The sequence below is a fragment of the Homalodisca vitripennis genome, chromosome 3 (assembly GCF_021130785.1).
Source record: "Homalodisca vitripennis isolate AUS2020 chromosome 3, UT_GWSS_2.1, whole genome shotgun sequence".
In the NCBI taxonomy this organism is placed as follows: domain Eukaryota; kingdom Metazoa; phylum Arthropoda; class Insecta; order Hemiptera; family Cicadellidae; genus Homalodisca; species Homalodisca vitripennis.
Window position 1 is genome coordinate 15,145,120 of NC_060209.1, and position 13,963 is coordinate 15,159,082.

The following is a 13,963-nucleotide window of genomic DNA, read 5'->3' on the forward strand; positions in this document are numbered from 1 at the left end:
ACTATTTTTGAAAAAACTACCAACATTTTCTTTCTGTTAACTAGAGCATTTAACCATTTAGATACATCATCATGGCCGTTGCACACGGTGTTACCATTGTCCATTTTATAATTAATTACTCACTCCATACACCTTCAAGAAAAAGAGTTGAGTAAAAAAAAACTATATATATCCATAAATTAAACTACTTTTTGAATAAACAGTAAATTAAGATTTTCAGGTTATTTCAATTAACTATAAGTAACTAATGATACAGTTTGTAGAATTCTAAAACACACAGAACCAGCAAGAACATGTTCAATTGCAGGCATATTCTTGACATACATATATTTAGCAGTCAGGGTGTTGGGTCTCATTTTATGTAAATAATTTTATCTGTCCCATTTTAACATAATTTTAATAAGACTTTATCAACTTACATCCACTAAAAAAATTGTAACTTAGTTGATTGTGTTATGAATTTCAACATATATTATTTTGTGATTATTCTAGCTTCAATTCAATTAACAATCTACAATGAAGTCTCTTCCCAAAAGGTAAGAAATGATCATATTATACATGGATAATTTATATATACATAATTTTACTGGAAATAACTTAGTGATTGGAAAAAATTTTGTTCATAAGATAAAAGAATAATGATCCCAATTATTTGTTGCTTTCATATTTTATGTGTTAAGTATTATTTTTATTACAAACTCCACTCCTTTAACCTAGAATATTGAAAATAGGTAATGAATACCTTTGGTAGGTATTCTTTGAAACATTTCTAAAATTTTATTTACTTATATTAACATGTATGATACAATGTTTGCCTTGAAGGGGGAACAATATCTTTTGGAATATTAATTAACATGACGAACTTCTCAGCCAATTGAACCCTTTGACGCCATTTTACTTTTGAATTTTTAATTCCATTCCTAGAAGTATGGTTGAAATTGTCAATATTACTTTTATTTCTTTGACACTGACATTTATATTTTTTTAACCAACAAGTGTTCTAATGATGGATATAAGAACAGAGTCAAGGACGTAGCCAACAAGGGGGTACAAGGGGTCCGGACCCCCCAAATTTTCAATTGTTTCAATTACGTTTTTAGTAAACAATTATTATTATTTAAATAATTTAGTATTACTTGTATGTACTGCTGAAAGATCGTTCTCAACATAAATAAGGGTCAAGAATGTTTTAAGGAAAAAAATGGGGCCTTACTTTCTGTCCACTTTGGGAAAATATCAGATGTCTTGACCCCCCAATTTTTTTTCCTGGCTACGTTCTTGAACAGAGTTTGTATACTCAGATCTTTTAAAAATAACTTGTATATTAAACAGGCCCTATCAAGATTACATATGTTGAATCAACTGTTTATACTTACTCATTTGTATGCTTTTCTTATCGAAAAGAGTTGTATTTTAATTTCACTATATTAAAACTTGTTTTAATTTTAATTTTTTCCCAACAGATATCTATTGTTGTTGATTTCAAGGAAAAATCTAAGGATAGATCATTAATGATAGATGCTCAAGAATTTCTATGGCATGTAAGTATTTATAATGGTTTTACCAAATAATCATAATTTACTGTATATATTTAGGAATATTAAGCCAAAAATAATTTGTAACAACACACTTTACACCATATGGTGTCCCAAGCTCCAGTTTAATTCTAAGAGACACAAGTCAATTTAATTTCCTTTCAAAATATTGACCACTCTGAGTGATATCTCACCAAAGCATGTCTAAGTGATAAGGTATGTTTATCTGTTTCTGGAGAAACCCAAATAAACAGGAATCCACCAGTAGTAGTTATAAATTTAACTAAGTAGGAATGGAAACTTTCACTAATGGTGGGATATTAAGTAATTTACAGAATATAACCTTGACGTATTTCATTAAAACAACAGAACTTAATTTAAAACAAACTTTTTTTAAAGTTGTAAGATTCATATCAACAACATTATTTAATTCTTTCAGTTGTGCATTGGGTTTTATTACTACATATTGAAACATGATGTTTTCAGAATTGTTTTTTAGTTGATTTCTTCTACACACTTCCATTTCTGATTGGATAAGTTTTCAGATGTGGTTTGTGGCATTTAACTCTACTAAATGAGAACTATAAAATGAGGCATGTCTCTACCAAGGCTTACATTTAAGATTTTTATAAAACTCTTTATGGGCCATTTCCCCAATGTAAGTTGTGATGGTTATTGCATAAAAAGTAAGTGAGAGTCCTAAATAACACTGTACAAAGTTCATACATATTAATCATCTGCTATGGTTTAAAAATATTAAGGTGCTTCCAGACTTTAAAACTCACTGTGGTGGGCCAAACTCTAAAATATTTTCTCAGGAACGAATTGTAAATAAGAAAGTTTCAAATAAAAATAGAGCAGTGCGATAAACTATATCCACTAATGTTACAGAATGTTTTACTGTAAGGGGTTTTATTGGGTAACTAGTGTTTTTTAATGGGAATCCATATTTTTCACAACAGAAGCATATTATATGGTATTTGTTATGTTTAATAGATTATAACTTCTGAAAAGTTTATTCTAAACCTGAGATATTTATAAACAGTCAAATGTAGAATATAATCCTTTTATTTAATAAGTATCAAAGGTTATGAATTTACTCCTATAGATTCAGACTGCTGAAAAATATTGTTCATATAATGTTTTACCATTACAAAAATAAAAAATTAATTTCTTGATTTTTTTAAGAGGGCAACAATTTGAAAATCAGACAAATAGCATTTAAAAATAAAATTAATATTTGATGAAGATTATGAATTCATTTTAAACAATATAAAATCATGCTTAATATATGATCAAACACTTCAATAAATGACAAATTTTTATTATTATAAAAAAATATATAAATTTGTCATTTATTGGAGTGTTTGGTTATATATATTAAGCATTTAGTTTTCAATAAGAAGAAGCTGGTAAAATGTAATATAACATCATTTGAACAATAGTCAATAGAACAATTATATAATCCCACTTTATATGTAACTAAGCATTTTGCTTTGTTTTACTTTGTTATTTTTTATAAACAGTTAAGATCTTTTCCGTTATTCATATACCAGTATGAAACATTAAAAACCAAAAGTAAATCTAGTTGCAATTGTAGTAGGAACTGTTGTACCTCAACTTGATTTAAAAAACATTGGATATAAAATCAAAGTATGGGTGGTAAAATTGTATCCAAAACATTTTAAGTCATACATTATTACTTAGTTTTCCTTGCTCTTTCTTGTTGGTTTCAGGTTGCAGTTGTAAAAGAGGAAGAGACAGGCTTTAATTTCGTCTGTAGTGGAACAATCATTCACAGCAGGTTTGTGATCACTGCTGCCAACTGTGTGGCCGACACACTACCGAGTGAGCTTAAAGTATTGGCAGGCCTGAATGTGCTACACCATTTCATGGACACTATAGACAGCCCTCATAGCATCTACAGTGTGTCTGAAAAGTTCTATCCACACAATTCTCATCAGTTTGACACAAATGGTACTATCTTATTTGAATTGATTAGATATTGTCTAAATAAAAAATAATACTTATTACAATATTTAAGTACAGTATTTGAAGCATACAACAGATCTAGTTTTATGTCTAAAAAAGCTAATACAAATCCAAATTAAAGTAGAAAGAATTCAGTATATAGAATTGATGTACATACACAATTAATTACGCCAGTAGAAGCTGACACACCAAAAACATTGGAGGGTATGGAATAATCCCACTAAAAAACAGGAATGTCTGAGGTCCTCCCTTATAAAAGTTTGCCTTTTAAGACCTCATAATTGTGTTTTAAGTTTTTTCTAATTTATGTATATAAATATTTGTATAAATCTGAAGCATCCGTCAGTACCCGCAATGAAAGCATAATGTGCTTTGTGATAGTAACAAATTCAGTATATTGTGGTACTTAATCCAACACATTTGAACCATCTATCTCAAACCGTCAAAAAATTGTAATGTTAACTTCCTGCACCCAATTTTCAGCAAAGAAAATCTGACCTAAATTAATCTATATGAAATTACCACTGAGTAACATCTACTATTATAAAGTAGGTAATTAATTGACTTTATTAACAAAAATTACCATCAATATTGATATAGATATCAGTTTACAATTGTTAGAAATTCTATCAACTCCATTCCTAACAATGAGTACTGTGTCTGCTAATTGATAGTAATAAGCTACCAGGTGCATTTTATGTATTTGTCTTTCAAAATTTCAGGAGGACATTCTTGGGTCCTATAAGTTTCTCCCCTTATTAATCAACTTTTAATAACCAATTGAATACACCCCTTAAAACAGGGTGTTTCATAATTATTCAAACAGTGGTTTTTGATGATGGTTGCCCTAAATATTCTAGTGCCAGCATTAAATTATGTTCCAGAGTTTGCCGAGGAACATGGCGTGGTTGTTTTGAAATTAGAGAGGAACGTCGGTTACACGTCGCCTCAGCTGACAGCGATACCGTCGACAGGCCATCTGTCCACAGACTGCTTTGTCATAGGCTGGGGTGTCCTCGAGGACAATGTTGGTAACATGGTTATTAACCATTAGTTTGTCATAAATACTCCAATAAACCATAAGTATTAATTTGAAGGAAGAGCTCTTCTCATTGGAACACATTATTTTCTATTACTTGATAAAAGAAAAGACACAATTATCCAATAGTTTTATTTTTAGATTGAAGCAACAGCAATGGGGAACCCTTTATCATGTTTTATTGCAAACATTTTCCTAGCAAATTTTAAATTAAACGCGACACAAAATATGACTTATTTCCCCAGAGTGTGGTTATGTTATGTTGATGATATTTTTGCCATATTTAATAAAAACCAAAATCTTCAAAATTTTATTAACCAATTACATTTTTTTTATTCAACTGTTAAATGTACTTATGAAATTTAAACAAATTCATCATTGTCATTTTTAGACATATTAGTGAAAAGGAATAATGGCGACATAGAATATGACATTTACAGAAAACCCACTTGCAACAACAGATACATACCATACGATTCAAACCATCCAACCTCCCAAAAAAGAGCTGCTTTCCACACCATGATTAATAGATTACTTACAATACCTTTAAAAAACTATGAGTACACAAAGGAACTAAGAAATATAAAAAGTATAGCAGTTTTCAATGGATACTCAACTAAATTAATTGACAGTTTATTACAAAAACAAAAGAAGAATTTATTAAAAACATCAAGAACTACTTTAAAAAGTGAACAAGGAGAAAAACAAAACTGGCAATCCATGAGCTATGGTCCATTTAAAGAAATTTAAAAAGTATTTAGAAAAAATATTGACATGAACATAACATTTTGCACAATGAATAAGATAACAATTGGAAATTCAAAAGAAACATTTTAGATAAAAATAAAAGTGGAATTTACAAAATTAACTGTGAAGATTGTGATAAGATTTACATTGGCCAAACTAAACGAATCATTCCTAATGATGGCATCTTTGATGTCGAAAGGCCTCTTGTATAAAAATAGAATTATTGGATAATTGTATATTTTCTTTTATCAAGTAATAGAATACATAAGTACTGAGTTATTAATCTTTCCATCTATAAAGATAAAAGTTTAATTGACCAACTTAACAAAACTCTACACCTCGAACACAAATTGTGTTAAGCAGCCTAAGTGTTTTCCATAATGTGATGTTATGTGATAAAGCCACCCATTAAGAACCGGTTATGCTTCCTTATATTAAGTCTACTCTCACTGATAACTCTGGCTTTAAAATGATCAATGAAAAGTGATGTGAGTGATAAAATGCTGAAATTAACTAAACAATTAACGATTTATAGCTTTTCAAACAATAACACCATATTTTCAAATTTCACAATTATTATTTGGCTTTCCTTCATGCATGTGTTTAAATAAGGATTGGTACATGTAAATATTCAAAATTTTTAATATAGATACTGTATATATAAAGGGTGTTCAGTAAAAGTATTCCAATACTTTGGGATTATGTTCAACACATAAGAAAGGTATATCCTAAAACCTCTAGTTTTCCGTCTATATGTCTGTATGTGTTTTTTATTAAAAAAATTATATCTTTTGAACCAGTTAAGATAAAGTTATGAAACTTGAGAATTGTATCAACCTTTGGTAGACCTTATTAAAAAAATAATATTAGCAAAATCCTTTAGCCCGTTTAAAAATGGCGACTGTTCAAAGTTTTTAAAGTCAAATAACAAAAATATACCGGTATAGAGACACAAAATTCACAGAAGACCAACTATTTAGTCGTTTTTTATACAAATTCCAATGGATTTCCCATCCCGGGAACACAAAACATATCCCAGTTGAGAGGTATCAGTTTGTTGCTTCCAGCATGTGCAAGCATACATATAAAGTGATTGTACTTACTTATGCGTTGACAGATTTCTTTGAAAGAGGTATTGTTAGAATTGGTATAAAAATGAATAAATAGTTTGTATTTTATGCATTTTTTATAACTATACCGGTTTTTTGTTATTTGACTTTAAACATTTTAAACAGATACCATTTTGAAACAGGTTTAAAGGATTTTGTTAATATTATATTTTTAAGAAAGTTTTACCAAAGGTTAATACAATTCTCAAGTTTCATAAATTTATCTTAACTGGTTCAAAAGATATAAATTTTGTTTATAAAAAACACATATAGACAGACGGAAAACCTAAGGTTTTCGGACATTTCCTCATATGAACTTTTTTGCTAATTTTTATGTGTAGAACATAATCCCAAAGTATTAGAACACTTTTACAGAACACCCTGTGTGTGTATATAAAACGTTTTGTTATACATTGTTAAGTATAGAAACTAACAATTGGTTTATTTATTTGCAGTCACATCACCAAGAAAACAAATGTTCCAAGCAAAGTATGCAGAATGTTGTCAACTCCATTCTCCAGTTGCCAAGAAGAATGTCACCACAGATAAAGAGTTTGTTACATATCAGGAATCGTTTTGGACTCAGTAGCATGTTCATTTTCAAGTTAAGCACAATGTTTAATGCATTCTCTGATTTAATTCGTCATGACAATTCAAAATTCAGAAATTCCGAGGTAAGATTTTTTGTATTATTGATTTTATTCTAAACTTTTCTCAGTTGCGACAACCAATTTTAGTAATGTTATATGTTTACTGAAACAATGTATCATAAACAAAATGATTATGCAACAGATAGCAACCATTTTGAATGTTTACCCTATTAAACGGATTGTTGACTCTTATCATACCAATCAGGGACGACAAAATTCAAGCCAATCCTGCTTGACTATGATGCTTAATCAAAAGATGCCTGTTGGTATAGAAATGATTGGTGAATGTAAAGATTAAATTTGTAACATTTCCAAGTTTATTTCCTTGTTTAGAGTACCCCATTAAGCAATGTTGCTGCTTTTTCTTGCCATACAGTCCACTTTTGACCTTATGGGACTATTTTAGTAATGAACTAACAGTTCCTTGATGTAACGTAGTTCAAAATTTATTCACAAAATTGCAATAGCATTAACTTTTAATTGTTTGTAAGTTTAGAAAAAAACAAATTATTTAGCTATGTATTAACATTTGATAATATCGAAGGCATAATAATATTTAAATATTTTTTACATCACAAATTGATTAACCATTAACAAATTCCACGTTGTATATAAATGTATAAAAAAGGGTGGTAGTTATCCATTCGCTTCATACACACCTACTTGTCTTTTCAGTTTTATTAAAAGAAAAAAAATCATATTCTGACTCTATTCAGACAGATGTGGACTCCAGATTACAGAGTTCAGTCTGTGACAGTGTCACATTTCAAAAACAACACTAAGCGGAAGGTGAAAACAATACTAAGCGGAAGGTGAAAACAAAACTAAGCAGAAGGTGAAAACAATACTAAGCGGAAGGTGAAAACAACATTAAACGGAAGGTGAAAACAACACTAAGCGGAAGGTGAAAAGGAGTTGAACATATGAGTTTAACACTAAATCAACCCTTCTTTGCAATTAGAAGACGAAAAGCAATCAGTACTGTAGAAGCAACTAGAACAGCATATCTAGTCTCAAGGCTCTTTCATTCTAGGCTCTTTTCAAAAGCCATATTAGGTATGGAATTATTGTTTTGGGTGCCTCAGCAAATAAGAATTTAGTACATGTTCTGATACTATAGAAGAAACAGTAAGAATAATGGCTAACTTAAATGGGCAGGAAAGCTGCAGAGAGGTTTTCAAGGAATGGAGACTTATGACAGTTATAAATTTATATGTACTAGAAGCCACAGTCTTAGCCACCTTCAAAAACCTTCAACGAAATAGTGATCAACATACCTACAACACAAATTATGCAGAGAACTTCAACCTCCCAACTCACACAAAAAAGCTGTTTGAGAAGAAACCTTCTTATGCTGGTGCCAAGTTTTTCAATCGACTGCCAGAAGACATCAAGAGTAATGACCCGAAGGTGCTGAAACATGGACTGCTGAACTGGCTTCTGGACAGACCATTCTACCATCAATGAGTTCCTCAACTGTGATACACTGGAATGACTAATGTAATTAAATGTTTTTGTATTTCATAATTGTATTTTTTTGATTGTTACAACGCCATTTCAAATCTTGAGGGTTTTATACAAATTTTATTTCAAATCTGGACTTAGAAATAAATATTCTCTCTCTCTTCTCACCATAACTTTATTTTACATTCCGATTGTCATAATTACCTCATAACAAAAAACAAACAAAGACTTGTTGTTATTTTAATAGAAGTTCTTTAACAACCTTCCTGCAGGAGCTGACATGTTCTGCAGACTACCACGCTCACCTGAAGGCAGTTGAGGTAACGGCCAGCCATCACTACAAGTGTCTTTGCCCCACAGTTTCTCAACTCTGCCTCTACAGTAAATACGGAGTTAATCTCATTAATCAGGTATGGTTAATACAGCAAAAGTGTTGCTTAAAACATTTGTAGAGGTTCTGTGGTGTGGATATCTTTACCTTGCGGGTCTCCACAAGACTGGACATGCAACCAGCCAAACTACAGCCTGTGCCACGTGAAGAACGTGAACAGATTTTTCCGACTTGATGTATTAATTTCAATACAAAAAGTTGTTACCTTTATGTAGCGGTACATCTACTGCAGTGTGTGTTGGTAGCAGCGAGTCAGATGGAAGATCAAATCAAATCAGATTTTTATTGCCGAAACATTATACAACGCATGGCAAAAGTCAAATTTTTACTTTTTACTTGCTAAAACTTTTGTCATACACACCACAAGAAATCTCATTCAAACATACAATTTTGCAAACTTACATACATCCATTCATTCCCACTTCCAGCGACGAATTCAGTCAGTCTTTTTAATTGGTGGTCTCCCAATCATATGCAAAAACTAGTCAACATTATAAAATGTTTGTGACACTAAAAAGCGTTTCAAAACGAGTTTTTAACACCTTGAGCGTTGGGAGTGTTTTTAATTGAATCTGGCAATTTATTGACAAAATGAACACCTGCCTGTGAAGGCAAGCATTCATAAACCACTGTTCTGTGTCTACCAGTTCTGTAGTTATCTCTGCCTCTAGTCTCATACACATGTATTATGTCTCGGCCATTTGTCATGGCACATTTAGACAAACAAAACAGAGTTGTTTCCAAGATGTAGAGACTGGACAGTGTCAACAATTGCAAATTTTTGAAGGTTTCCTTCACCAAGATGACCTGGTTAATGGCCTACTTCGATGATTGAAGGCTCACAATGCTACATCAGGTACTGTGTGAAAAGATGCAAAACTAGGGAATGCAACAAAAACGTGAGATATACAGGGTGTTCAGTAAAAGTGTTCCAATACTTTGGGATTTTGTTCTACACATAAAAATGAACAAAAAGGTTCATAGAAAGTTATATCCTAAAACCTTTAGTTTTCATCTATCTGTCTGTATGTGTTTTTTTATTAAAAGAAAACTATATCTTTTGAATCAGTTAAGATAATGTTATGAAACTTGAGAATTGTATTAAACTTTGGTAGACGTTTTTGAAAATAAAATATTAACAGAATCCAGTTACCCATTTCAAAATTATCTAGCAGAAATATATCTAAGTTCTTAACCTATCTTTAACTGTTAAAGCTATTTAAGTAATATTCCTGATTTTTAGTTTCTATAATATCTGAAGAAAGAATACTTTTAATTACCAAGTTCATTATTTTAAAAATTATTATTTCTTAAATTTATTATAGCAAGGGACTGATTGAAACTGATACTAATATTATTTTTAATATTGATTACTTAGGTTGGATGTATATTACAATTGTCGAAAGTAGTTATAGATTTCTTATGTTTTGTTCTCATGTCTTGTTCTTATATTTTTTTTATATTCTGTACCGATATATTATGTTACAGATCGACATTGGTTCACCGATATTCTGCAAAGTTCAAAGGCCAAAATTTGGAAGAAAGTGTATCAGGGAACCTGTAATAAAAAACAACTTTGGTTTGGCTGGCATCATTACTAGTAAGCACATTCAGATGGTTCCTCTACTGCAACAACATTCTCATATTAGTATAATGAGAGCTAGTAACATTACAAACTTCTCTGATTTTATTATAGCCGTTCTTCAACGAGAGGGATGAATTACCAAATAATGAGTTTTATTGTTTTAAATGTTTTTACAGTACCATATCAATTTACTGTTCATGTTATTGTTCTTTTTAATAAATATATATTTTAAACTATAAGTACATTTTATTTAAGAGCCACCTAAAAATGAATAGATATGTAGATAATGTAATGAATGTTACACATCATATAGTCTTGTTACCTTGCCTGAATGACACTTAGAAAACTTCAGTAACACAGTCCAGAATCATGGAGATGTGAAGGAAGTATCAAAATATTTCAAATCGACATGACCATGACGTGTATTACAGTTGAGGAAGTTCAATTGAGTTTGTGCAATCTCTTTACACTTCAGAATTAATCCTAGCTAAAAAATTTCATTCTTAAAGATTAGAGTTCAATGAATTAAGTCTTTTTTTATATAATATGCAATTTGATTGAGAAGATATAATCTTTAAATAAGTTCAATAAATTAACTTTATCACTTGAGTAGCACTCAGGAAAAATAAATTTCACTACAATATTTTTACTCAAAAATTTATTTTACATTGTCTTTTATATAAATTTAGATGTCTAACAAATCTCCTGATTTTATTTTCTAAATATATTATAACATTTTTGATAAATTATTAGGAAATGTGAAACACGACAATGACACCTTCAAGTAGCCGCACTTCACATAATGGTATGAATAAAGCTGGGTCACTCAGACACAAACATCTGAGGTCTTTTCTCACTTGTGACATGTACACAAACATCTGAGGTCTTCTCTCACTCGTGACACGTACACAGATTTCTGGTCTTTTCTCACTCGTGACATGTACACAGACGTCTGACATGTTATCTCACTCGTGACATGTACACAGACGTCTGAGGTCTTCTCTCACTTGTGACTTGGAGAGAACTGACTGTTTTTGTCCGATGTATCATTCCTTCCCCTCTACTGCTCAAGACTCCAAGAACCAATCAGATGCGAGATTACCTTATATGAGAGTTTTTTTTATAACTTTGGTGACGTGGCAATGACTCTCCGTCTACTGCATGGTGGATTTTATTTTTAGAAACTTTTTGTTTTTATATTTTTCGATATTTTAACATACCGCATTTGTTTCATTTACTCTATTTAACTAATTATAATTTTTTATTTTGCCATTAAAACCAATATAATATATTAATTAAATTTTGATCCGTTACAACCAAATCCATACATGACATAACCTGAACACATTAAATGTATAGTAATCGTAATAAACAAAAAATGATGCACAAACATGGAGTGATGTTGAGAAGACCTAGATTAGGTATCCAAAAATTCTTTATAATGTACATTCTAAGAACTAAGAACGGCACTCTAGAATCAACAGCTTTTATATAATATGTTTGCAATATTTCTAAAGTTTTTAAATCTATCTTATAGTTGTGATGTATTTCAAATTAAATTTACAAATTTAATTTGAAATACATAACATCATCATTTAATTTGATTTATTTATTTTTTTTAATGGAAGTATACAATAGTTACATGTACTAATTTATCAAATTTTTTTCACAAAGAATGTAAATTATATGATTTAATTATAAAGATAGAGAAAGGTTTCAAAGGATCTGTATCACAAACCTATTTAAAAAAATAATTCACAAAACTTTAAATTAATCAAACAAAATACATGGTGACTGAACATTCTTATACGTATTTTGTTAAAACTATAAATTGGCAAAAATATAATGCATAGTTGGTTTTTTCAAACTACTTTTTGGAATAATATTTTCCTTGTATGCTATTATTTGTAAGATTATACAGTTAAAAAATGTAATTTATAGTTCTTAATATTTATTATTTATAAAGGCTATGTAAGGTATTTTTACAAGATACATTAGTTACCAACTAATTGGTTTTATTAGGTATTTTAAAACATATATATATATATATATATATCAAACTCAAAATTTGTTTGTATATGTATACACATATAATATTTGTACAGTGGACAGTGGAAAATAGCAATTTAATATCAATACATTGCTGAACAAAAAGTACTTGTCCTGCTGGGATTCAAACAACCTCTCTGTGCTCAGAGTACATTTTTTTCATCAATCTTCATTGATATTAAATATATTTGCTTAAAGTAAGCGTTAGATGGGTCATAAACTAATTTTTTTTTCTCTCTCTTAAAGTTTTATTCTAAATGTTTTATAGTTATGTGGAGCATAACATAAATAGAAAATACAGTGAAACCAAGTTAAGGAATAAATATAATTTGTTGGCATTATCGTACAATTTTCAAGAATTTTATTGATAGTTTGAACTTTAATGTGTAGAGTTACTTCTTGCTTTTTTACTCTTTACATATATTTTATCGATATTCTGACTGGTACCAGATTTTTTTGGACGTCCCCTTTTCCTTTTTATGGAAACTTCAGTGATATTATTTACTAAATTTTTAGTACAAATCAGATATTTCTTTGGTCTTCCTCTTTTCCTTTTTATAGGAACTTCACTGATATTATTTACTAAATTTCTAGCACAAATTGAAAGTTTCTTTGGTCTTCCCCTTTTCTTTTTTATTCGAGTTCTATTTTCAAACTTATTGATATTTCTTTCTTTTGCCTCTCTGTGCGATTTCCTTTGTAATCTTCTTCTCCTATTTCTCTCTAACCTTTTTTTTCTCCACCTTGTCAAAGTAGAGTTCAACTTGTCAAGTCTTTTATGACGAAATATTTTTCTCCTCTGTTTTACCTCCTTATTTGCTTTAGTAGATCTAGTACGATAGATTATGCCCTGAAATATTTGGAAGATATGTATACTACTTACATGTTTATAAGAATTTAGGAAATAAAATGTTCATAAGGGTAACAACAACACGTTAAATTATAAAACCAAACATTATTGTCTAGGTGCTGAAGGCCAATTTGCATTGAAAAAGCACACACCTGGTTTTTATTGGTATCAATAGAAGAATTTCTCATAAGACAGAAATCAATTGGGGAAAGAAAGAAAGAGGTCAAAATGAGAGAGTATCAAAAGGGTTAAAAATAACAACAAATATATTTTTTTTCAGGTCACATATTTCTTAGCTTAACACATATACAACCAACCATTGCACACATAAATAATAGTTATACCAATGCCAGAACTAGTTAAAGAGACATGGCCCCCATTAAGGTTCTCAGCGAATAGCCAAACAATACAAGAACTGAATAAGCAGCAGCTCTCGATGTGGGCCATGTCTTGTCACAGTAAACCTTTTTTATTATTCAATTTAAATAGTTTTGGTGTCATTAGTTTTTGAGGATAATGTCCTCAAAAACTGTTATTCATGTAATTCTTGTG

At 30.1% G+C, this 13,963-nt stretch overlaps 2 protein-coding genes across 2 annotated transcripts in view; one reads left to right on the top strand and one right to left on the bottom strand.

Moving 5' to 3' along the window:
- The window catches only part of LOC124356621 (methionine--tRNA ligase, mitochondrial), a 34,745-nt gene that overhangs the window by 20,071 nt on the left and 711 nt on the right, over window positions 1-13,963 (bottom strand). The gene's annotated exons all lie outside the window — the stretch shown is intronic.
- On the top strand, window positions 300-10,748 carry LOC124356622. The gene is made up of 7 exons (XM_046807729.1): window positions 300-536; window positions 1,464-1,541; window positions 3,272-3,512; window positions 4,412-4,554; window positions 6,878-7,096; window positions 8,809-8,946; window positions 10,416-10,748. The coding sequence occupies exons 1-7, from the start codon at window positions 456-458 to the stop codon at window positions 10,644-10,646; spliced, it is 1,131 nt and encodes a 376-aa protein (XP_046663685.1). The 5' UTR covers window positions 300-455; the 3' UTR covers window positions 10,647-10,748.